Here is a 25,288-nt window from a genome sequence, read left to right as displayed (position 1 = left end):
GGGACAAGCATTAACGCCGGAAAAATGTGTGATTGCTTTGTTCTAGCAGTACAGGTCCTTCTGAACCCCGCGCTTATGGTACATCTGAGGGGATAGGAAAGGTGCCCGTTTAGACGTAAACCCCGACAGCACAGATCGTGAACACAGCTCCAAAGCTACCCAAGGACCCGTCAGTATACTTGATCTCGTAAAAGAGTCACAGAACCACATTACTAACCCAAATGCTAATGAGGCTGGGATGCCCAGTGATGCGATGTTGAGGAAAGACCGGTCTATTTTTGTCAGGGGAGCTCAAGTAATGACAGAAAGTGAACGGATCCTTACTCAGACCAAAGAGAGTAGTCGTAACCAATGCTTTCATTATGGTTAGCAGGCGATCGTAGCTGCGAAGCCACCAAGCTTACCGATAAGGAGCAAGTTGAAGCCGACGGAGAACTGGGACTCCTTGTCGACGAGAGGGGCAAAAGGTGTAGCGGAGGCTGCCTCCCAGACTTCGTTAAGAGACATGAGGACAATAGGATCAAGTCAATGCAACTGAGCAACAATGGTGAGGTTGAATAAGTTGCGACGTGTAGATCGACGTGTTGATCTGGCCCAACGGGATTATAGTTAATCCGACCGGTACCCCATGTCATGCTGGAGCATCGCGAACATGCAAGTTCCGCCAAACAGACCACCATGGCCGCAGACTCGCCCAAAAGTGAGCAAATTACAAACCTACCGAGTCTTCACTTGTGAAACCACACAAATTACTGACGATGGGACCAGGCTTTAAGCGCAAAGCCTCCGAGGAGGTAGCTACCCCAGAGTCTGGGCAGCAGGCCAGCAAGAAAGCGCGCACAGATTCCCCAGAGAAAGTAGTAAGCGACTCAGATCCTGGAGAAATTGATTGCTTGTTCTGACACGCTCCTTTGTAGGAAGATGGCCCTCTTAAGAAACCACCCCTCCGCATTGTCCCATTCCCCGAAAAGGTATTTCCCACCCTGCGCCTCTGCCTACATCTGTGTATTTGGATAATGGCTGACGTCCTGCAGCCCGCTGTACTCGAAGAACGCCGTGGAGATATCGAGTTCCGAGTTGTTAACAATGATGGCTCCCACGACAGCTTCATTGTCCTCACCGGGTTGAAGTGTATCTTCCAGAAACAACTACCGAAGATGCCGAAGGATTACATTGCTCGGCTTGTATATGATCGATCACATTTGTCCATTGCTATTGTCAAACATCCTTTAGAGGTTGTTGGGTATGTTTCGGCCCTAGCGCATTTGGTGGAACGGTGCTGATCTCCAATTCAGCGGCATCACATATCGACCATTCAACACTCGCAAGTTCGCCGAGATTGTCTTCTGTGCTATCTCCTCCGATCAACAAGTCAAGGGTTATGGTGCACACTTGATGTCCCATCTCAAGGTAAGGCTCGCGGGTCTCGGCTTGCGATCTCAGCTGATTTATTTGAACCAGGACTACGTGAAAGCCACTTCTCCCATCATGCATTTCCTCACTTACGCCGATAACTACGCTATTGGATACTTCAAGAAGCAAGGCTTCACCAAGGAGATTACACTCGACAGGTCAATCTGGATGGGATACATTAAGGATTACGAGGGCGGCACGCTCATGCAGTGCACCATGCTTCCTAAAATACGTTTCCTGGAGATGGGCCGTATGCTCACCAAGCAAAAAGAGTCCGTACAAGCTAAGATCCGCGCCTTCAGCCGATCACACATTGTCCATCCTCCGCCGAAAGAATGGAAGAACGGCGTACACCCAATTGATCCCCTTAGCATTCCGGCAATAAAAGAGTCTGGATGGTCTCCTGACATGGATGAAATGGCTCGTCAACCCCGTCATGGACCCAACTACAATCAGTTGCTCCATCTGTTGAACGACATGCAGAATCACAGTGCGGCTTGGCCATTTACCCAACCTGTGAATCGTGATGAAGTGCCAGATTACTATGAAGTGATTCTGGAACCCATGGACCTATCAACAATGGAAGAAAAGCACGAGAAGGACCTGTATCCGACTCCACAGGATTTCATCAAGGATGCCATGCTCATCTTCGACAACTGTCGCCGTTATAACAATGAGACTACGCCATATGCCAAGAGCGCGAACAAGCTCGAGAAGTTTATGTGGTCTCAGATTCGGAATATTCCCGAGTGGTCGGTGAGTGTTTCTCAAGACAGATTCTCCCTCGCAATACAAATACTGACTTCGACTTCTAGCATCTTGCGGACAACCATTGATTGAAAAGATACATTTATGCAGCGAGGGTGTTATACTTTGTTGGGATGGCGTTGGGGTTGATATTTGGGCAATACCCTGTTGATAGATTACTATGGAATATGCTTCACTGGCTTATAGCTGACGCTAGTAAGTTTCTCTTCATCTTTACAAAATAACCATTGGATTTGAGACCACGGTGGTAAGCGAGGGCATGATATTGGAGTATTGGGCTGCATACAAATTGTCCCGCGTGTTCAAGCTATCTTCGTCTAATCTTTTACCTTCCTCTTTCCTCTTCTGCTTTGCCATGCATCATCAGGCGCTGTCTCGAGTGAAAAAAAAATCGCTGACACGCACCTTACTCTCAACTACATTTTTCGTCCTGTGCATCTTTGTTCTGCTCCTCATTCCAGCCATCACTTCCTCTCCTGAAGATGATGGTTCCCAATTTTCACCTCACGCTCAGTACCCATGTGCGTCGGTTGTTGAGTCTAGTGATGAGTGCGATTCATGGCGCATGTAGTCTATCGGTGGATGTTGTGTGATTTGGGATTGGATAAGTTTACGAGTTACTGTGTCTAGTCCCCGTGTCTAGTCCCTATGTAGTTCGTGTCTGTGAGTATTGTGACATACTCAAGTTGGGCTTTAATGATAAGATCTTACTCTTATCATGCTTTCGTTGCTGGTAATGTAGTTTCTCTCAATTGGATGAAGTATAGTTCGGTCAAATGCTTGTTTATGGCGTTACTTTGGGATTCTGGTGCTAAGTGCCTCGTATGCTCAGTAATAGCTTGTCATAAGTCAGGGGATTTCATAGGACAGAAGTAAGCCCACATGTATTCTTCAGTCTTTTACAATTCCATTTGATAACTAAATGTATACTGGTTTATTTTTAGATCTGTAGATCTAATCTTGCGGGGCTGACCATTACGAACATGTTCCAAGGTACAGAACTCACCATTAAGCAGCTCAACCTTGCAATAAGCTACAGTTCGCCCTATATAAACAAGATATTACACAAGTATATGACGCAATAACCTGAACGACGAGGTTAAATCCTCCCCCTGACAGGTGGAGCCCAATCTCGGATTATCATTTATGCGCTGTTGTTTCAGAAGAATGCCGATGGCTGGGATATCCTCGTTGCTTCACCCTTGCCTTGGTCTTTCATTTCGTTGCTGGGCTTGTCTTTTGTCAAGTCTTGTGTTTTGCTCGTGTTTGCTGTCATCGACACTGTTCTGCCATCCGGGGTCCCCAGGGGTATACCGCCTATCCACAGCCATTGCTTGTCTCGCGACGTGGAATCCAATTCATTCCAACCCCTCCTTTCGTTTCCTATCGCCTGTCGTTCGCTTCTATCAGCCTTTACCTTCATACGCTAGCCTTTTGGGATCTTGTTTGATATTGTCAACTCGCCGACCCGACCCTGCCATCTCAGCCCCCTATTGCGCCCCTCTTGATTTCGATTTCTCGGTGCTGGACTTTTCACCATCTTCAACTCACTACACATTGTCAACATGTCTCACGACTATGCCGACGCGGAGTCGCGGAATCGCCTCCCGACTCTTTTTGAGGTTCTCAGTCGCCGAACCCTCGCCCCAGTCGACCTCTTCTCGTTCTACATTTACATGCGGGACCAGCAGCGTTCCGTGGACTATCTGGATTTCTGGTAGGTGAAATTAACCCGCTATGCTTCTGGTGGCATATTCTTACCCAAATTATCAGGCTCGATGTATCCCAACACATGCTACTGTGCCGACACTATGTCCGTGAACTTCGCCGTTCCGTCCTGGTCGCAACCCCCGACATTGAACGAGCCGACAGTAAACGATCGTCCGCAATGCTAGACAACCTCGAGAACCTGGGTGACATCCCGCTGACGGAGGCTGGGCCTTCCCGTATGCGCCACGGGTTTGGCGGAGATGAGAAGGAGAGAGACGCCGACCATCGTCTATCTGCATTCCTTCGCTCCGAGGGTAACACCTCGCACTCGCAGCAGGGCAGCGTATCGTCCAACGGATCAGCACACCGAGTTTCATCGAATGAAGAGCCCAGACCCAGTTCAGGCACCCGCAATGACGACGAAAACTCCCCTGGTCACACCGTGGACCGCAATGATATTCGCGCCAGTGCCGAGAAGATCTTGTACACATACCTGCTCCCTGGTTCTGAGCGAGAGGTCATGCTGCCAGAATCAATGGTCTCGTCGATTATCAACCTAATTGAAGATGACGGCCGTGACGACCCTGAGGTTTTCGACCCGGCTAAGGACTACGTCTTCCAGGCCATGGAGCGCGACGCATTCCCAGGCTTCTTGCAGGCAAAGGCTCTCGGGAACCTCGTCCCATTGAGTATGATCTTGCGCCTCGCTTTTGCTTTGATCAGTTTCGGTGGAGGTTTCTGGGGTGCTTTCTATGTTGTCCTACGAAACAAGCCTCGCAACATCCGCTGCTGGGTATGTCGATAATTTTATAGTACAGAAGAACAGTGGCTAACTTCGAGACAGATCATCCTTCCATTTGCAGTCGCCGCATACTTCATCGTCTCATATCAGTACAAGATTGACCCCGTCATGGCTTTCTTGGGCTACAGTGAATACACATTTATGAACTGGGCCCCGATTCGTGAGCCCTACGTTCGAAAGCTCCTCAACAAGCGCGCCCTCGTCACTGCATTCATCGCCTTCCTGACAGCTGCGGCCTTAAGTATTCTGTTCATTCTCGTCCCCGGCACTATCCTGTGAACTCCTCGTCACTCTCGCCTTAATTTCTTCCCAAAAACAACACGATCTCCTGCCGCGGACTTTGACCATCATCCTCGCAATGGTTCTCTTCATAACTCTTTGATGGCGTTCCAACCATGACGTCCGGATAATGAGGTTCAGCTTCTGTGAAGCACATTTCTGAAAGAGACCTCTGATTCGAATATCAGTCTTCGATATCGAGGCTGTTCCGGAGACCCGGATCTCTTCCATCCACCCGCTTATCAGCGGTCTCATCCAGTTTTCCTTGTCTTGTCCATATTGCCTGCTGTTGTTCATTCTGTGATTTTTTCTCTTCTCACAATACCCCTTCAACTCGCCATACTTGTATTGTATTTACCTTCTCAACGAGCGCCCTTTGGGTTTTACGAATGGAACTTTGTCCCTTTTCATAGTCAACAACCTTGGAAGCCACTGGAAAAACCAGAGTAATAATGCATAATCAATAATCAGGTCATTTCGTATCATGAATTTCCGTTGCAACCGCTAGTGTGATCTAATGACTAGCAAATCATAAGACCGGCTAGAAAAAGCGGGAGAAAAGAACTAGAGCCAAGTCCCAGTCCAGTCCTTCACAGGGTAAACCTGGCTATCTCAAGACTTCCGTCCAAGCACCCTCTTCGACCGACTATTCCCAGCACGACCCCCAGCCCCAGCCCCTTCATCAATTTCCATCCTTGAACCCTCCCCATCACCAGTCTCAAAGAACCCATCATCCTGATCGATATCATCAGCATCCCTCTTACTCCCACCAAGCCCAGCCCCAAACCTAGCCCTATTCCCCCTCCGCCCAGAACCACCAGCACCGCCTTCCCCGGAAGCCCCATTCTGGCGCCGTTCAAGAGACTTGTCAAGCCGCTGCCCGTAAGTGTATTTTTGCTGCGCGCGCTTAGCAGCATCGCTCTTAATGCGGGCGATCTCTGCTTCCAGATCGGTCACAGTGTCTCCGCAGCGGGACTCCCATTCTGTGAGGGTGGAGATCATTCTTGGCAGGGAGGTTGGTTGCACGTCGCGGAGGGGCGAGACGGCGGTTATATTTACCAAGGGGGGTTTGCTGGCTGGTGAGAGGCGGGCTGTTATCAGGGAGGCGTAGATTGCTGTTGTTATCAGGGATTCGAGGTCTGTTGTTGTTGGGCTTGATAGGGCGGTTTTTAAAGAGGTGTATGTTAATGGTTTTATTGTTGTTGAGAGGGAGAGGAGGGAGAGGAGGCGGAGTTTGGTTGTTTGTTCTGGGTTCAATTGTGGGAGGTTTGGGGTTGCTGTTGGGTGTTGTTGTTAGCTTTGGATCTGATCTTGGATTTTGGGAATTGGGTGGGGGAAGGGCTTGTTTGAGTGGTGCGGGTTATTTCTTTTTGTTTTGGTATATCGGTATAGTTCTTACCTTGGTAATCTTGCAATGTGCCCCACGCGAATATCTCTAGCAGCTTCAGATGGCCTTGGAAATCGGCTGGTGTGTCTGGTGACCGCAATGCCTGGACTGCTGGCAGTTCGAGCAGCTCGGCGAAGACATATGTTTGTGGGCTTGAAGTGGCATTTGTGATGATATTCGCGATGAAGCGGGGCGAGCTTGCGCTGGTTGATTTGGCGAGTAGGACGAACGGCTGGAGAGCCTCCAGGGCTCGTGCATGAACTTGATCCATGATGTTTGGATCAAAGGACGGGAGCAGGGGGAGCAGCGAAGGTGAATAGATTGCAAGGGTGAGGTGCAATCAAGTGTGGAGAGCGGATGCTCCAGCTAAGTTGGAGATTGAGCTGTGCTGGTTTGCACTCAGTGCAAACACACTTTATCTGATGCTCCGGATATTTACTTGGTCTTGGCTGTTCTTATTATTCGATTAATGTTAGTTGGGGGAATGTTTTATTGCTTAATCTATTGCTGACTGCCATATGCATCATTCCTCGCTCAAATTGTCCAGGAGGAAACGCCTGCATTCCCCTCCAGGCACTAAGCTGATGTGGTAGTGTCACCGAGTAGACATATTATCCGCTAACCCTTGAAACCACCCATTTCTTTTTGACATGACTAGCCTGTTTCAAGTTCTCTTGGACCTTGTATATTACGTGAATATTGATCTACGGCCTCGTTAATTTGCTGGTCCTTTTGAAAACAGGGCCATCTTATCAGTTCTATATGAGATTGGGTAATCGGCGACATTCTTTCGCGTGGCTTCAGGGAATCCACACCCCTCGTAATCAAATCCACTGCCCTTTTCTTACGTCCTTGCCTGCTTTTCCTGTCTTCACATCTCCTCCCTGACGCCGCCTGTTGGCAGAGTGTACTCTATATTCTAACCTCTGCCGTTCTTTGTCTAATCGGGGAATGATCTGATCGGTCTTGCGCCATCCGAGAGCATCCGTGCCTCATCACCTCCCTCCATCGCACAGCCTGATTGAACCTTCATGCAATAGCCTGTCCTACCTCGCCGTGTTCGCCTCGCGCTTCACCGTCCAAATGCCAAACCCAGCCGCAGGCGGGTCCGATCGACCCGCAATGGCCACGACGACTATCAAAATAGACGGCATGACTTGTGGAGCATGCACGTCTGCAGTGGAGGGCGCGTTTAAGGGGATTGAATGCGTGCAGGATGTCTCCGTCAGCCTTATAATGGGTCGAGCTGCTGTGCAACATGATCCGACAGTCTTATCGCCGGTAAAAGTCGCCGAGAGGATTGAAGATTGCGGCTTCGATGCGACAGTCTTATCGACCGACGAACAGACCAAACCCCACCCCGATATCGTCTCCAATACCCCGGCTACGCGATTTTCGGTTACGAAACTGGCCGTTGAAGGTATGACATGCGGCGCATGCACATCTGCGGTGGAAAGCGGGCTGAAAGACGTCAAGGGTGTCAACTCGGTGGACGTATCCCTGCTTTCTGAGCGCGCTGTGGTAGAGCATGATGCTGGTGTCATTACCCCGGAGCATATCGCAGAGATTATCGAGGATCGTGGATTTGGGGCGCGTGTGTTGGAGACATCCCTAACTGGACCTGAAGGGCCATCCACACCGGTTGACTCGGAGGACAAGACCGGACTCTTAATCACGACTGTCGCAGTTGGAGGCATGACCTGCGGCGCTTGCACATCTAGCGTTGAGGGTGCCTTAAGCGGTGTGGATGGTGTGATCCAGTTCAATATCAGTCTTCTGGCTGAGCGCGCGGTTGTTGTCCACGATGCTGCCATTATCCCCGCCAGCAAAATCCCAGATTTAATAGAGAATGCTGGATTTGATGCATCAATCGTGTCATCAGAGGCGCAGGCGCCTCTGTCAAAGAAGACACAACACATTAGCCTAAGCCTGCATGGCTTACGGGATGCTGCTTCCGCTTCAGCTTTGGAAGACAACTTACTGCAGAAATCCGGAGTCCACTCAGCATCAATTAAAATGTCCACATCCCGGATAGCGATCTCCTTTGACCCATCAATCATTGGAATTCGGTCCGTCGTGGACGTGATCGAGACCGCTGGGTACAACGCCCTGATGGTTGATTCGGACGATACGAACGCGCAACTGCAGTCGCTGTCAAAGACAAAGGAGATTCAAGAGTGGAGGCGCGCATTCATCACCTCAGCGTCCTTCGCGGTCCCTGTTTTCCTCATCAGCATGATCCTCCCCATGTATCTGCCAAGTCTTGACTTTGGTGTCTTTGAACTTATCCCAGGCCTCTATCTTGGAGACTTGATTTGTCTTTGTCTTACAGTACCAGTGCAATTTGGCATTGGTAAACGATTTTATGTTACCAGCTTCAAGTCTCTGAAGCACCGCTCCCCAACCATGGATGTGCTCGTTATGTTGGGGACTTCTGCTGCCTTTTTCTACAGCTGTTTCACTATGACCATGGCCCTCTGCAGTGTTGATCACAAGCGCCCAAGCACCGTGTTTGATACCAGCACTATGCTGATCACGTTCATCACTTTGGGACGGTGGTTGGAAAACCGCGCCAAGGGTCAAACTTCCGCTGCCTTGTCACGACTTATGTCTTTGACTCCATCTATGACCACTATTTATGAAGACCCTATTGCGGCAGAGAAGTTGGCTGAGCGCTGGTCCTCGAAGCCCAAAGCTGGCGCTTCTGAAGAACCAGCCTTGGCCGATGATATGACAGTGAATCAGAAGTGCATCCCAACCGAGCTGATTCAAGTCGGTGACATTGTCATCCTTCACCCCGGTGACAAAGTGTCTGCGGATGGAGTTGTCATTCGGGGCGAGAGCTATGTTGACGAGAGCATGATCAGCGGAGAAGCACTGCCAATTTACAAGAAGATTGGTAGCCAGGTCGTTGCTGGAACTGTGAACGGCACAAATTCGATTGACTTCAAAGTCCTTCGCGCGGGCAAGGACACCCAGCTCAGTCAGATTGTTAAGTTGGTGCAGGATGCACAAACAAGCCGGGCTCCAATTCAGCGCATGGCTGATATCGTTGCTGGCTATTTTGTGCCTACTATTATTGGTCTCGGCTTGATCACGTTCTTCGGCTGGATGTTCCTAAGCCATGTCCTCCCCCACCCGCCTATGATCTTCGAAGTTGAAGGCAGTGGTGGCCGAGTCATGGTCTGTCTGAAGCTGTGTATTTCAGTGATTGTCTTCGCATGCCCCTGTGCTTTGGGCCTTAGCACGCCAACGGCTGTTATGGTCGGCACTGGAGTCGGCGCAGAGCACGGCATTCTTGTTAAAGGTGGTGCTGTTTTGGAAGCCGCCACCAAGGTCACTCACGTTGTCTTTGACAAGACCGGCACCTTGACGACAGGAAAGATGAGCGTAGCTCACACCCGGATTGAACCTCAATGGACAATGAACGATTGGCGCCGTCAGCTTTGGTGGCTCGTTGTCGGCCTGTCAGAGACTGGCAGTGAGCACCCAATTGGACGAGCCATCCTCTCTGCGGCCAAAACAGAATCAGGACATCCTGGAGAGGGTGGATTGCCTGGTGTCATGGGCGACTTTGACAACTGTGTTGGCAAGGGTATCTCTACTACTGTCGAACCTACATCCAGCGGCGAGCGTATTCGCTATAATGTCCTCCTGGGCAACGCGGACTATCTCCGTTCCAAAGATGTCCCTGTGCCTGCTGATGCAGACCCTGATTCTGTGGCATCTGGAATTACACCCGAGACCGAAGCCCCCAAACCCAGTAGCTCGGGATCCGGCATTACGCGGATCCACGTCGCAATTGATAACCGCTATGCTGGCACCATCTCCCTTCGGGACACAGTGAAAGACACCGCGGCAGCCGCAGTGGCAGCTCTGCACCGCATGGGAATCTCAACCTCAATGGTCACGGGCGACACACTCTCAACAGCAACGGCAATTGCAATTGCTGTCGGCATCCCCAAAACAGCAATCCACGCCTCCGTTTCACCATCCGAAAAACGATCCATCGTATCCGCCCTCCAAGCAGAAGGCGAGCGCGTCGCAATGGTCGGCGACGGCATCAACGACTCCCCTGCATTGGCAACAGCATCCGTCGGAATTGCCCTCGCCTCCGGCACAGACGTAGCCGTAGAAGCAGCCGACATCGTCTTAATGCGTCCCGAGGACCTCCTCTCCGTACCAGCCAGTCTGTCCCTCTCACGCTCTGTCTTCACGCGCATCAAGTTGAACTTGATGTGGGCCTGTCTATACAACATCATTGGTCTTCCATTCGCCATGGGACTTTTCCTCCCCTTCACTGGCTTCATGCTTCCACCCATGGCCGCCGGTGCAGCAATGGCCCTATCAAGTGTCTCCGTCGTTGTCAGCAGTCTTCTTTTGAAATTCTGGAGCCGTCCCTCATGGATGACGACCGAATGTCTCGAAAAGGAAATCGCCTCTGGTACAATCCCAGCAGCTGGCATCAGTCGTGGCACTCATGCCCGGAAGCGCAGCTGGTGGTCCCCTGCCGTCATTATGTCAGACAGTCCACGTTCTTTTCGTCGCCGGGTCGGTGGTCTGGCGGCTTCATTCTGGTCCCTAGTTACTGGAAAGGGTGTCAGAACCACTATCAGGCAAGATGAGGGCTACGTCCCTCTGCAGACAGTTGAGCCTGTTTGATTTTCAATTTCTTCTTCTTTTGCATAACTCTTTTGTTTAAACCTGGCTTTGATTCAACACGACTTTGTCATTCATCTGGCATTTCGGGTCCGCTCCTGGATTGACGTTTTGGTGTTTGCTTTTGGGTCTTTTTCATAGATGTTCGATACCTCCCCTGTTCATGTGATTTATGCATTCGATCCAAATGATATTCTTTTCTTTACTAGAGCGCCTGGTAGATTTCCACTGAGAGGTATAGAGCTGATCGATCAGGCACAAACCAAACTTTCAAGATCTAGCAATCACAAAAAGGAACCCCCGACCCACCTTTGTTTGCCCTAGAAGACAGTAGCATGGTTTTTACAACTTCTCTCTTTCGGCGGGTTCTCTAACCTTGAACACTTGAAGCAAGTCAGACACATCACACCGGATGTTTTATTCCAGTCACCGATTCCCGTGTCGGTTTTTGCGAGTCAGATTCGCCTCGGCTAGACAAGGCTCGGGACCGAATCCTCTCAATTCGGGACCGAGCATAGCAGACTTCTATAACCCTTTTCACTGGTGATTCGGAACCGACACACCTTGAATTCTTGCCTACATCTATCTTTATTGCCGGATGCTGCTTAGTAGAGTGGTTAATCTTGACCTGATGGGAACTATAAAGGCAGCCGCCTGCTCCTCCCTCAATCAGTCATTTTCTCTCTATATCGTTACCCCGAACCCCCAAGAGCCACAATTGTACGATTCAAACCTTGGCCTTGGACCATCTCTAAGCCCAAACTCCAACCTAACCATACCAAAAACATGCCCCACAAACCCCCAATCGCCATAATCGGCGCCGGACCCAGCGGTCTAACACTCGCCCGCCTCCTCGAAACAGCCAATATCAACTACACAATCTTCGAGCGAGACCCATTGCCCGAACCAACAAGCCGCTTCCAAGGCGGCACCCTAGACCTCCACAAGGAAACAGGCCAAGCAGCACTCCGCCGCGCAGGCCTAAACGCCGAATTCGAGAAACTAGCTCGCCGAAATGCAATGACAATGACTATCCAAGACGCATACGGGAATCATCGCAGTGTCTTCAACGAGGCGCGCGATGCACCCGAGATTGATCGCATTCAGTTGAGGCGCATGCTACTTGGTTCTATTCCGGCGGAGCGTGTTCGATGGGGGATGGGATTACTTTCGGTTGAAAAGCACGAGGAATATGAGATCGATCAGAGTGAACTTCATGGTAATCCGGGCTTAGTGCTTCATTTTGCAGATGGGACTGTTGAGCGTGAGTTTGGGCTTGTTGTTGGCGCTGATGGGGCTTGGAGTCGGTTGCGCTCGTTGGTATACATTCCCTTCTGTATCATATCTATCAAGTTTTGATTTCGACTGACTCTTCTACAGTTCACACCCGTCAAACCAATCTACTCTGGCAAAACCTTCCTAGAAGGTCGTCTCTCGCTCACAAATCCACAATACAACGCCGCAGTTGAAATGGTAGGCGCTGGTAATTCCATGGCTATGGGTGCGAAGAGTACACTCTGCATCCAGCAAACAGCTGATGGTCCCTATCGTGTTTATATGGGTCTTATTGCACCGGAAGGTATAACCAGGCCCGGTGGTATTGCAGATGTAACGGATACCGAGAAGACACGTGCTGCGATGCTCGCGCCTGCAGGGTTCTATGGCGATTGGGCTACGCATTTGCGAGATTTCATTGCTGCGGCTGAGGGACCGTGGCGTGCTTGGCCTCTTTATCGGCTTGATCCGGATGTTTTCTTGTCTGCTTCTGCTGTGGAGGACGCAACGCGGGAGGCTCAACCTGGAGGTCAAGATCGTTGGAGACATGTGCCTGGGGCTACGATGTTGGGAGATGCGGCACATATTTCTACGCCTAATGGAGAGGGGGTTAATCAGGCTATGTTTGATGCTGTGGTTTTGTTTGAGTGTATTGTGGATGAGGTTGGCGATGGGAAGGTTGATATCATGGCTCTTGAGCGGGCTGTTGTTAAGTATGAAGCTGAGATGAAGCCTCGCGCTCGTGATTATATTCAGCGTTGCGTTGAGGATGAAGGGTTGTTTTGGGGAGAGGGTGCAGCTTGTCGCTTGGTTGAGATGCTCAATGAGGCTATGAAGCATGTTGAGGAGGCTAAGTCGGCTTGAGCTGTACTTGTATGGATATAGCAATAGAACAGGATTGGCATAAAGGAACCCAGGTTCAGATTTAGCATGCCCAAGTTATTTACGCATTTGAATAGAAAGAATAAGAAAATTGCATCTATATAGTCTGCCATTTGCCATGGCTTCCTGACTACTGCTCATGATCATTATCCAAGACCCGAATCAAATCCTTGAGAATCGGCTCCCAAACCTCCACCGACAATGCCAAAGTATCATGGTCAGTACCAGGAACTGTAGTCGAGGCAAATTCAACTACATCCTTATACTCTTCATTCGTCCCACACCAACGCTGTTCAAAATATACCTGCCCCTTCTTGCCAATCATAACATCAGACTCGGCAAAATAAGCCTGAATCTTCAACGGCGAGCTCTCTCGGTCTCGTCCCCGCTGCAAAGCCACGAAATCACGCACAAAAACCTCATAATCTTCACATTTGCCCCAGGTATTGTTAGGCTCTTTCCGGAGACACTGCAGCGCTTCACTGTTCGCGCCAACAGTCTCCTCCTCGAACATGTATTTATGCATGAGATTGTCCAGTTCGGCTTGCACATCACGCGATAGCCCATACGCATCCTCGATATGACGGCGCTGCTTCTCCTGCCGAGAATTGTCTTGGCTAGTCGTATCGTTTGAGGAAAATGCATCTGTGACTTTCTTCACAACTGCCCCGCTTGACGCGAAAGCAGGTGCGGCTTGGAGCATGAAGAATTTCGGGATGCGATGCCAAACACCAAACGCTTTGTTTGGGATATACTGGAGTATTTGCATAGAGGTTTGGAGAGAGTGTGCGGGATCAACCCATGGGGCTGAGAGGAGGTTAGCTCAATATTCTTTTTCGATATAACCGGAGACCTTGTAGATAAAACATGAAGAAGCACGTAGTAGGATATACAACATACCTAACATATGGACCGTCGGATGAATGGGATACAAAAGATCCCGACAATGGTACATAGTATTCAAAAGATACATAGTGCCAGCACTATGCGACGCCAGCGCCACATGTTGAATACCGAGATGCGACAAAAGACGCGGGACAAGTTCTACCCAGGTAGACATGCGCTGTACAAGCGGCACATCAGTCGAACCGCCCATGCCAGGACTGTCAAGAATATGCAAGTGTTAGCCTCGCTCTACCACGTATAGTGGGGGCGGAAACTATTCCACCCTTACCGATCGACAACCAATACACGAACACCTATTTTATCGGCTATCGCATGTAGTTGTATGCCAAGGTACCGGGAGGAAAACATCCCTGGAATCAGAAGAATGGTCGGGGGAGGCCCTGACTCGTCGGGTTGCCGCCCGAACTCGGCGTAGGTTACATTTAGGGGGCCATGTGTGGCAGTGGGTTCGACGGTGAAGCGCTGGTGGAACCGGGCGTTAGAGATGTAGGTGTGGGCGAGATAAATAGGGGAATTTGGATCTGCAGACATCTTTGAAGAATCTAGGGAAATTCGTTGCAAGAGTTTGGCTATTGGGGTTGTAAGACTCTGCCTGGAACCGTAAGCACACTAGCTCTTCCAAGATTGTTGCCAGGCTACAGTTTTGAGAGCCTTCCAACATCGCACCACTTTTTCACATATATGGCTCTCTCGTTATCAGGATATAGTTCTCCTTCCAAGCACTGCGTTTGATTACACTACATATGACCCCTGCTCTAGTGAGATGGTTTTAATGAATTCCACCTAAGGGGAGATCACAAGGCACGATTTTTAGCCACTTCCATCTTTATTTCCCACCAGGTAAGATCGACTCAGCTGAAATGGAAGTAAAGAGCAGATGATGCTGTCACAGCTCTGATGAGCGAACCACCAACCAATTTGCCGAAGATAAGCTGATCTGGCCGTCGAGTCGCCGGTACAAACCGTACCACCCGATAGTCGCAACCATGTTAAGATCGGCCGTATTGGTGGTCTGTCGCCGTAGAAATAAAAACAGTATACTGAGGTTTGCATTCTCAAAGGGAGAAAACTAACAATACACTCAGAGCTTATAGTTCGCACGTGAAAAAGAGTGAGCACTACAACTGGCAGGTACTACTTGAAGAGAGTATCAGAGAGACCATCGGTGGAGGTACTGACAAGGATAGTTTGTTTCCCCCGAGGCCATGTCTGTTCCATCTACCCGAATGAGGAATGTACAGTTGCTGATAACGGCCATGCAGTACGATCGTGATACGGGACGGTGTCCATCGATATGAGAGCTTCAGCTGTTGCAGTCATGAGTCATGATTATATAATGGTGCCTTCGTGAAGTTGGGAACTAGAGCTATAGGAATAAAAGTACTAGGATGCTCGGAGAACTCGGCGCTCTGGTAGCCCTGCGGTGGTACCACCAGCCCTGCATGAACAAAACGCCACTACAACCTTGTTCGTACTTGTGATTAACTAACTTAGAATAGTAGGTAGCTAGCTTCATTGCCGTCTCTTGGAAATTGCCCTCAACATGTCTGTCACCCTATACATATGTGCTGCAGGAGCAGCATTCGCCTTCTTTGGGCCAACCTTCAAGTGTATACCGGGCATGTGGCATGTAAGTCCGCTTTAGCAATCCATAGTCTTGCTGATAATGACAAAGCCATAGGCACGAGTCCTGTATACCATTATAACCGGCAAAATTCTATTCAAAAAGAGCCGATATCCACTGTTCCAACCGGATGTTTTAACATCGCGAGCTCCGATCTTCGAGCTTGACATTCAAATGCACAAGACCAACTCCAGTTACTTTGCCGATTTGGATGAGAGCCGGCTTTGATTACTGTTCTCATTGTGTCCGGAATGGCTCTCGTTACATGGCAGAAGGCGCATGGCTATGGGAGGTACGGCCTGCACTTTTTACCAAGCTATCGCGCTCTTTCAAGCCTACGAAGTGCGATCGCAGGTACTCTGCTGGGATGAAAGATGGCTTTTTATTTCCAGCAACTTTTACAAGTCCAGTAGCAGTCGCCAGGTTGTTTGCACGGAGCATTGTGCAGGCGAGACCGGAGACAAAATTCCCTCCCGGTCCCTGATTATCGCGTCCGCGATCACAAAATACTGTTTCAAATTCAATCAGGTCACAATTTCCCCGGAAATTGCTCTCAAGGAAAAAATTTCCTTTGCTACGGAGGGTGGTGGCTTCCTTGAGAGAAAAAATGCAGAGGGAATGCGCTTTGCAAGGTCCTTTACTACGCTTAGTGAGTTGAGAGATCGTCCTGAATTACTTATTGCACGGTGAGTTTCGGTTATATTAAATTACAATATCATAAGTATAACTTGTCTTCTCCGGCCTAAATATATTCTTACTTCCCAAAGGTGTCCACTGGTTGAACCTGGGAAGACAACGAAGTCAAACTCTAATAAAAACCCGTTATTCCAGAACCAACGCCAGCCAAGTAGATATGGTCATTTCCCTTTCACCTTTGATGTAGAAAATGTGCTCGACATGCGGCTCTGCGAACAAGCAAATCTGTTATGCCCAGATATCTCCGGGGAGGACCAAGCATCCAGTCTTACTGGGGCCAACACAGCTGCGCCACGAACTCCACGGAATACGAGGGAAGACATAGCCGAGCCTTCAAACAATTGGTTAAATGTTAGGAGATTAGCTACATTCTGCAGAGTCTAAGTTCTTGAACTAAATCTAGTATGGTGTCGCTTCCACGCCAGCATTGGCGCCCTTTCGGGGTGGTACCACTACCAAGGCCAACGCCCCAAAGTCCGCAAATAGGACACAATATTGACTCACCAAGACCGTACTCATGCAGGTAATCTTGCATCTTTCTATGCAATGTGGAGTAATATTCTGACGCGAAGGGTCATGGCTCAACTGTCAGACCCACCAGTGGCTACTGTATATAGCCGTAGACATACCTAAAAAGAAAAACAACCCTCTGGATATTGATATTAAATTTCAGAAGCCTCCCACATAGCACTATGATCTCTGACAGGGACTCATCGGATGACTCGATGTTCAGTAACATCGATGCACCGACTCCAAACAGCGATATGGAGTCATCTCCAATGCCTATTGCCATTATTGGTATGGGCTGTCGATTCCCGGGAGATGCTACCAACCCAGAGAAATTATGGGATCTTCTTGCCAATGGCCGCAGTGCGTGGTCACCCATCAAACCTGAAAGATTTCATACAGAGGCGTGGTATCATCCAGATCAAGGGCACATCGGAACCGTATGTCATTCTAAAGCTCCCAGTTCCAATCACCAACGAAAACCTAATAGCATAAACTAGTCATATGTTATAGGGGCACATTATCTGACTGAAGATATCACACACTTTGATGCGTCCTTCTTCAATTTTTCGGCTGACGTTGCCAAAGTGAGTGAGCCCTAACTTATCCTATCGGATCAGCCACTGATATTACATAGACAATGGACCCAGAGGTTCGTCTGCAGCTTGAGACAGTCTATGAAGCACTGGAGAATGCCGGTCTCCCCGTCGAGCAAATTGCAGGCACCAACGTATCCGTCTTTGCTGGCACCTCCTTCCGCGATAACCATGACAACCATATGCGGGATCCTATTAGTGTGAATAACGCCTACTTTGTGACTGGAAATGGTGCAGCCATGGTCGCCAACCGAGTCTCACATTTTTACGACCTGAGAGGACCAAGTGTCATGGTTGACACAGGCTGTTCAACATCTTTAACGCTTTTGCATCTGGCATGCCAAAGCCTCCGTACGGGAGAATCAACAATGGCAATTGTGGGAGGCTCGGGTCTCTTGTTAAACCCAGACATGTTTATTGCAGGCACAAAACTAGGGTATGTACTCATCGTTTGGGGTCCCTTCTTGGAAATATGGCTAATGCTGCCATGACGGGGACATAGGATCTTTTCAAGGGAGGGCAAATGCTTTGCCTTTGATTCCCGCGCTGACGGATATGGCCGTGGAGATGGTATTGCAAGCATAGTTCTTAAGCCCCTAGCAGATGCCGTTCGAGATGGGGACGCTGTGCGTGCTGTTATTCGAAATACGGGCATCAACCAAGATGGCAGAACCACCACAATTACATCGCCAAGCGCAGATGCCCAGAGAGAGCTCATGGAGACATGCTATCAGGCTAGTGGGCTGGACCCCGTCGATACCGGCTACGTTGAAGCACACGGAACTGGAACCCAAACTGGCGATCTGATGGAAGCCACTGCAGTTGGGAAGGTATTTGGGGCTCATGGGACAAATGACAGCCCAGTCCTAATAGGGTCTGTTAAGACCAATATTGGGCATACAGAGGCAACGAGTGGATTGGCAGGAGTCATCAAGGTGGTCATGGCCTTGGAAAAGGGATTAATACCGCCGCATATAAACTTTGAGAACCCCAATCCGAATATCCCGTTCGAAGACTTCAAAATCCAGGTAAATTGAAGGGTCGAATGCGTCTATGTGCCCTAACTGAGTATTGCTTGTTTAGGTTCCACTCTCGCTGTGTGAATGGCCCTCACATAGTCTGCACCGGGCCTCTGTCAATAACTTTGGCTATGGAGGAGCTAATGCTCATGCCATCATCGAACACCCACGCTATCTCCTGCCAGAAACTGATAGCAAATTCTTCTCCGATAAGGCTTCTGGGTTTGGAGACAGGCCTCGTCTATTTGTCTTGAGCGCAAAGGACAAATACACAGTGGAGACCATGCGAGACCACCTCTTCGACCACCTGACTACTCTCAATACCCGCAACCCGGAGCATGAGCTTGATAGATTGGCATTCACGTTGGGTGAAAAGCGGTCTCGTTTCCCTTGGACACTGGCATGTGCAGCCACTTCCTTGGAAGCTCTTGTCGCATCTTTAGACAAGACCAAGCCACCATCACAGCCTTCTCTCGCACCAGCCAGATCCTCTCGTGTGCCTCGTTTAGGATTTGTGTTTACTGGCCAGGGCGCACAGTGGTACGCCATGGGGAGAGAGCTTGCTCTGCTCTATCCCGTGTTCATGGACACCCTCATCTGTGCCCAGGAGTGTCTACATGAGCTCGGTGCTCCTTGGTTTCTGATCGAGGAGCTCATGCGGGATGAGTCCTCCAGTCACGTTAATGAGGTTGATTATAGTCTCCCGCTCGTCGCATCTGTCCAGATGGCCTTGGTTGATCTTCTCAAATCCTGGGGTATTCGTCCAACAGGAGTCACTGGACACTCCAGTGGCGAAGTTAGCGCTGCATATGCCGCCAGATTCATTGATCTCAAGTATGCCTTGGCGATTGTCTACTATCGAGGTGTTCTCACTACACGGTTGGTACATCTGCTCGACGATAGTGGTGGTATGATTGCTGTAGGCCTCGGTCGCGAAGACGCACAAGAGAGAATCTCACGCGTCAAGTCAGGCATATTAGTTGTGGGCTGTGTGAACAGCCCTGTCAGTGTCACGGTCTCTGGTGATACACCTGCCATTGTTGAGCTTGAGGCCATGATGGTAAAGGAGAACATATTTGCCCGTCGTCTCAAGGTCACCGCTGGGTATCATTCACATTTGGTGCAGTGCATCGCCGAGCCCTACCTGGAGGCTATGGCCCCCTGGGTGACCCCGGTTGGAAAAACCGAAGATTCGGTTATTTATTCCTCGTCTACAACCAGTCGTCGTATGAATCAGATGGAAGAAGTTACTGACCCAGCGCACTGGGTACGCAACGCCATTCAGCCTGTGGAGTTTGTGTCTTCCCTGCACCACATGTGCGTTGATGAAACCCAGAACAATGCCTTTTCTGTCGATGCTATCATCGAAGTTGGACCCCATGCAGCGCTGGGAAGTCCTATCCGTCAATGCCTTGCGGTTCCCGACTTGAAAGGACTCACAAATACGTACGCGTCTTGTCTGGTAAGGGGCCAGAGCGCCGTGGAAAGCATGCATGCCTTGGTTTGCAAGCTCATTCAGCAGGGATACCCTGTAGATCTGGGTGCCGTCAATTTTCCACATGGCCGTCCTCGTGGCTTGCAAATCCTAAGGGATCTACCTCCATACCCCTGGAATCACCAGACAAAATACTGGTGGGAGTCTCGTTTGAGCAAATTTGCCCGAGACCGAACTGTTCCCCCTCATGATCTTCTGGGATGCCAAACTGCTGATTTTTCTCCCTTGACCCCGACCTGGCGCCACATTATTCGCCCACGGGATATTCCCTGGGTGCGTGATCATATTATCCAGTCAAGCATTGTCTACCCAGCTGCTGGATACATTGCGATGGTTATTGAAGTTCTGCGGCAATCCATGCAGAGTAAAGCTCAGATCACAGGATATAAGCTCGAGGATATTGATATTGCACGTGCCTTGGTGCTGGAGGATGATGATGAGGGTGTTGATGTTCGCATTTCACTCCGGGCCTGTGTGGACCGCATTCACTCTGCTCAAGGCTGGAACGACTTTCACATCCAGTCGCTGCATTCTACAGGCAAGTGGATCCTTCATTGTCAAGGACGCATTACAGTCATTACATCTGACTCCAAGACCTTCTGCTTGAACGATGAAAGGGCATATAAATGTGCCAATGACTGGGACGAGAGTAGTCTCTGGCCATTAGTAAGAGATGATGATACTTATCAAAGTCTCAAGGAGATCGGTCTGAGCTACGGCCCTATGTTCCAGAACCAAATTTTTACTCAAAAAAGAAATGGACGTTCCACGACCGTTATTCGCGTGCCCGACACTATGGCGGTCATGCCATGCAACTATCAGCAAAGCCACGTAATTCACCCAACGACCCTTGATACAATTTTTCAATCAACGTCCCATATTGCTCCTTCAGTGGGTGTCCAAGGGCGTGATGCATCAGTCCCAAAGTCTATTGCTTCTTTGTACATCTCAGCGGACATTAGCAGTGAGCCGGATCATTGGTTCAAGATATACGCGCGACTGGATCATACCAAGTCAAATGGCTTTGGATCCTCTGCGACTGTTTATAATGAAGGAAGTTCGTTTACCAGCAAACTTAGGGGCTCTCCTGTTCTGATCATGCAAGGCCTCTTCTGTCAGTCCGTTGGAGGATCAGTCACTCCCAGTCAGTCCATTTCGGACAAATGGTGTTTCTCCACTGTTTGGAAGCCTGATTTGGGCTTGCTATTGGCCTCCAATCTGCCACCCACGCCGCCATCCGATCTGATAGATGCTAGCAATTTGGCTGAGATACTCCAAACAACTACACTAACCTATATGGCCGAAGCAGTGTTGTCCTTAGAAATGGAGGCTACGCCGAATGCTGAATATTCTCAATATTTCCAGTGGATGAAAGACACCGTGAAACAAAACATGAGCAAGCTCTGGAATAAGCGCCTTTTCCAAGATACCGCCGAGAGCAGACTTATCCATCGAATGGGACAGAATCTTCCGGCAATTCTGACAGGCAAAGTAGATCCGGCAGAACTCATGCGTGAGATATACACGAGAGAACCATCTAGTGTGACACATTGTACCCGCCAAGTCCAGCAAACGGTTGAGCACCTTATCCACAGGGATCCCAGTGCTCGGCTACTGGAAATTGGTGCTGGAAGAGGTGAATGTACCCGCATTGTTTTGGATCTACTCGAGAATTTGCCAAATCGTGGTGTCTTTTGCGGGAAATTTGACGTGGCCGATGCGTTTGCGGAACACATTGACAGACTAAGAGTTGGAGAAAGTGCAGACTGCGTGGAATTCCACCAATATGACGTTGACAGAGACCCTACAGAGCAGGGCTTTGAGACAAACTGTTACGATTTGATCATCGCCTCGCCTCAGTTATACCTAGCCCATGATCTCCAACAATCTATGGCCCATGTACGAGGTCTTCTGAAGGGTCATGGACGACTTATGGTATGGGGACCCACTCTTGACCGGGTCGATATGCGTATGGTGTATGAGACGCTTCCGGCTTGGAGAAGTAAGTTCCATTTACTGATCTGGCAGCCTTTGTGTTATTGCTAACAACATCTTCATTATGCAGGACGCTCCGAGATCGAAGGGGCTCATTTGCTCTCGCAGCGATGGACCGAGACACTCGAACATGCTGGCTTTGATGATATTTCCATGAACCAAGCAAGTACAGACAACATGAATTGTGCCTTTTCGAGCATCACACTGGCGACTGCTCCATCTAGAGAGATCAGGGACCCGATATACACAGTGGCTATCGTTTACGCCCGGTCGACCATCCCCACCAATTGGCTGCAGAAGCTTTCGAAGTCCATTGCCGATAAAGTCAGGCCGACCAACGTGACAACTCATGCACTAAGCGAGATCAAAGCATTGATTAATCCATTCACGTTTGTGGTATTCCTAGGAGACCTGGAGACAACATTGCTGGATCAAATCACCGCAGAAGAGCTCGAAAACCTCAAATTCATGTGTTCTCAACTCTTGGGTACACTTTGGGTGTCTCGGGGTGCTCAAATTGATTGCTACAGCCCATTCTCTAGTCTGCATCATGGACTGTTGCGGACCTTGCGGCATGAACTAGCCTGGAGGGAGAACGTGTCTCTAGACCTTGATCCCACCGAGTCCCTTTGGGGTACCGATACAGTTCATCACATTACTCGGGTCTTGCATGCCGTCTTAACTAAGCCATCCAAGGACCCAGGGCTCTCAGAACGCGAATATGCGGTTCGTTCGGGCGTACTGCAAATACCTCGCATTTATGAGGACTTTGTGCAAAATAACCACTTGGCGACTTCAGTCTCTCGTCAAATATCAGAGCTCAGACCCTTTGCAGAGGAAAGGAAACATCTTAAGCTTGCATCGACCGCGCCTGGTTTACTTCAGAACTTGACTTTTGTCGAGGACCTTCGTCCTGATAAAACTTTGTCAGAAGACTTTGTCGAGCTCAAGCCTATGGCGTATGGACTCAACTCCCGAGATGTTATGGCAGCGCTTGGTCAAATACAGGAAGAACGGATGGGTTTTGAATGCAGTGGCGTTCTGACTCGAGTGGGCCCTAAGGCTACAGCTCAAGGTTTCGAAGTTGGTGATTGTGTTTATACACTCACTGCTGGATGCTTTGCTACCACGCTTTGTGTCAATGTCAATGCAGTTGCCCATTTACCGAACTGGATGACTATCGACGATGGCGCATCCCTAGCCATGGCTCATTCCACAGCGTACCACAGTCTGTTTGAACTTGCACGTCTCCAATCCAAGGAGTCGATCCTCATACACTCTGGCAGTGAAGGCGTTGGGCAGTCTGCTATTATGATGGCAGAGAATATCGGAGCAGAAATCTTCGTGACCGTGGGATCAACAGAGAAGCGCAAGTTCATATCAGAAAATTATGGTGTCCCACCCGATCGCATTTTCTCTAGCCAGGATGCGTCCTTTGTCGATGCTATTATGGCGTATACTGCTGGGAGGGGAGTGGACGTTGTACTCAACTCTCTGGCTGGTCCCCTCCTCCGAGCCACATTGCGTTGTGTTGCTCGCTTTGGACGATTTATCGAAATTGGAAAGCGAGACATTGAAGATGGCAACAGCATCTCCCTGGCACCATTCGCTCGTTGTATATCATTTTTCTCGGTTGATTTATGGACCATGTATGATCATCGCCCTGATCAGGTCTATGATATTCTTCGCAAGGTTGCGGCGATGGTCGATGACCAAAAACTCAGCCCTATCAGACCCATTGTTGCTTATTCTATGGTAGACCTGGAGTCGGCGTTCCGTGCCATGCAGGAGGAGAAACATATAGGCAAGATTGTTCTGCGGCCTACCGAAGGAGACGTTGTGAAGGTGAGTCAGGAACAACGCAAGTTCGACAGTCTGATTGCTAGAGATACTTATCAAGCACTTAGGTCTTACCGTCAGCCAAAAATCTCGCACTGTCATCTGAGGGCAGCTATCTTATTGTCGGGGGCTTGGGAGGCATTGGAAAATTACTGGCGCGAGCCTTGGTGAACAGAGGCGCGCGGCATATTATCCTCACGTCTCGTTCAGCTGGCTCTCCTTCAGTCGAGAACCAATTGTTTGTGAAAAGCCTTGTGACAGGTGGCGCAAACGTGGTTTTGAAGAGCTGCGACGTAGCAAACAAGACTGAATTGGCCAAAGCTGTCGCGGAATGGGCCGGCTCACTGCCACCAATCAAGGGTGTCATTCAAGGAGCCATGGTGCTCAGGGTGAGTGGTGAAGGTCCGCAAATTGATAGCTGAGTACTGACTAGCTTTTCATAGGATTCAATCTTTGAGAGTATGTCTCATGCAGACTACACCAGTGTCATCCAAAGCAAGGTACAGGGCAGCTGGAATCTGCACGAGCTTGTTCCTTCTGCATCGCTAGAATTCTTCATCATGCTCTCCAGTCTCAGTGGTGTTGCAGGCAATACTGGCCAGGCCAACTATGCCGCAGGTGGTACTTTCCAAGATGCACTAGCTCGTCATCGAGCGTCGCTTGGTCTTCCAGGAGTATCTATTGACCTTGGAATGGTAAGGTCAGTTGGGGTCCTTGCCGAACCAAACAACGCGGCCCTGGCCAATCATCTAGAAAATATGGGACCGCGAGTTCTCGACGACGAGATGGTCATTCGTCTAGTTGAGTCTGCTATTCACAATCCATGTCGGAGTCCCGAGTCCAGTCAGATTATCACGGCTCTTCCGCCCAAGTTCACCTACGACACACCAGCGGCATTTTGGAGTCGTGACGTCCGCTTTGTGCCTTTGAAGTGTACAGATGGCATCGCTATAGCATCAAAGCATGGTGACGGAGCAGCAGTCGGTACGGTGCTGCATACTAGATCCCTACTGGCAGAAGCTCGGACGATTGCTGAGGCACAGAACATAATCAACGATGTGCTGGTAACCAGGCTGGCGAAAGAATTTGGGCGTCCTGAAACTGAAATCGATCCCTCGATGGCTCTGACAGATATTGGTGTGGATTCCCTCATTGCTGTGGAGTTGCGCAACTGGGTCGTGTCAACATTGGATGCTGAATGCTCCATTTTTGATGTTATGCAGAGCTCGTCACTGACACTTTTGGTGGACAAGCTGGTTGTTCAGAGTCGCTTGGTTCAGGTGGGTCAGAACAAGAATGGGACTAATGGGGGGTGAGATGGCTGGATCAGACTCAAACATGACAGACAAGCTGTCAGTAGATGTTTGCTAACTTTCGTCGAATCATTTGGGTCGTTCGGGGCTCAGGAATATCAGATGTTTCTGCTGCTCAAAATG

The 25,288-nt window shown here is 49.6% G+C and overlaps 9 protein-coding genes across 9 annotated transcripts; 6 read left to right on the top strand and 3 right to left on the bottom strand.

The window, feature by feature from the left end:
* Positions 1-109: 109 nt before the first annotated feature.
* Positions 110-507, bottom strand: N7508_007972 (OST5 family protein; the record flags this gene model as incomplete). Its single annotated transcript, XM_058466036.1, has 4 exons — positions 110-155; positions 218-272; positions 325-354; positions 405-507. 4 exons carry the CDS (start codon positions 505-507, stop codon positions 110-112), a joined length of 234 nt encoding a protein of 77 aa, XP_058317364.1.
* Positions 508-678: 171 nt separating this feature from the next.
* gcnE (histone acetyltransferase GCN5) lies at positions 679-2,249 on the top strand (the record flags this gene model as incomplete). The annotated part of the gene is made up of 7 exons (XM_058466035.1): positions 679-700; positions 769-860; positions 918-971; positions 1,035-1,243; positions 1,296-1,410; positions 1,462-2,169; positions 2,229-2,249. 7 exons carry the CDS (start codon positions 679-681, stop codon positions 2,247-2,249), a joined length of 1,221 nt encoding a protein of 406 aa, XP_058317363.1.
* Positions 2,250-3,746: 1,497 nt separating this feature from the next.
* Positions 3,747-4,972, top strand: rgsB (uncharacterized protein; the record flags this gene model as incomplete). Its single annotated transcript, XM_058466034.1, has 3 exons — positions 3,747-3,898; positions 3,955-4,684; positions 4,736-4,972. 3 exons carry the CDS (start codon positions 3,747-3,749, stop codon positions 4,970-4,972), a joined length of 1,119 nt encoding a protein of 372 aa, XP_058317362.1.
* A 612-nt stretch (positions 4,973-5,584) lies between these two features.
* N7508_007969 (uncharacterized protein) lies at positions 5,585-6,630 on the bottom strand (the record flags this gene model as incomplete). Its single annotated transcript, XM_058466033.1, has 2 exons — positions 5,585-6,249; positions 6,372-6,630. The coding sequence occupies 2 exons, from the start codon at positions 6,628-6,630 to the stop codon at positions 5,585-5,587; spliced, it is 924 nt and encodes a 307-aa protein (XP_058317361.1).
* Positions 6,631-7,442: 812 nt separating this feature from the next.
* Positions 7,443-11,021, top strand: ctpA (Cu(2+)-transporting P-type ATPase CCC2; the record flags this gene model as incomplete). Its single annotated transcript, XM_058466032.1, has 1 exon — positions 7,443-11,021. One exon carries the CDS (start codon positions 7,443-7,445, stop codon positions 11,019-11,021), a length of 3,579 nt encoding a protein of 1,192 aa, XP_058317360.1.
* A 783-nt stretch (positions 11,022-11,804) lies between these two features.
* N7508_007967 (FAD-dependent oxidoreductase) lies at positions 11,805-13,157 on the top strand (the record flags this gene model as incomplete). The annotated part of the gene is made up of 2 exons (XM_058466031.1): positions 11,805-12,338; positions 12,399-13,157. 2 exons carry the CDS (start codon positions 11,805-11,807, stop codon positions 13,155-13,157), a joined length of 1,293 nt encoding a protein of 430 aa, XP_058317359.1.
* A 148-nt stretch (positions 13,158-13,305) lies between these two features.
* Positions 13,306-14,612, bottom strand: N7508_007966 (alpha/beta fold hydrolase; the record flags this gene model as incomplete). The annotated part of the gene is made up of 3 exons (XM_058466030.1): positions 13,306-13,982; positions 14,076-14,278; positions 14,350-14,612. The coding sequence occupies 3 exons, from the start codon at positions 14,610-14,612 to the stop codon at positions 13,306-13,308; spliced, it is 1,143 nt and encodes a 380-aa protein (XP_058317358.1).
* Positions 14,613-15,624: 1,012 nt separating this feature from the next.
* Positions 15,625-15,933, top strand: N7508_007965 (capsule polysaccharide biosynthesis protein; the record flags this gene model as incomplete). Its single annotated transcript, XM_058466029.1, has 2 exons — positions 15,625-15,711; positions 15,763-15,933. The coding sequence occupies 2 exons, from the start codon at positions 15,625-15,627 to the stop codon at positions 15,931-15,933; spliced, it is 258 nt and encodes an 85-aa protein (XP_058317357.1).
* A 1,160-nt stretch (positions 15,934-17,093) lies between these two features.
* On the top strand, positions 17,094-25,168 carry N7508_007964 (type I polyketide synthase; the record flags this gene model as incomplete). The annotated part of the gene is made up of 8 exons (XM_058466028.1): positions 17,094-17,348; positions 17,409-17,495; positions 17,546-17,940; positions 18,007-18,532; positions 18,588-22,020; positions 22,084-23,858; positions 23,921-24,241; positions 24,296-25,168. 8 exons carry the CDS (start codon positions 17,094-17,096, stop codon positions 25,166-25,168), a joined length of 7,665 nt encoding a protein of 2,554 aa, XP_058317356.1.
* Positions 25,169-25,288: the final 120 nt, after the last annotated feature.

The sequence above is a fragment of the Penicillium antarcticum genome (genome assembly GCF_028974205.1).
Source record: "Penicillium antarcticum strain IBT 31339 chromosome Unknown utg000008l_segment0_segment0, whole genome shotgun sequence".
In the NCBI taxonomy this organism is placed as follows: Eukaryota; Fungi; Ascomycota; class Eurotiomycetes; order Eurotiales; family Aspergillaceae; genus Penicillium; species Penicillium antarcticum.
The sequence above is the reverse complement of the archived record's forward strand: the minus strand, read 5'-3'. Positions and strand labels throughout refer to the sequence as shown.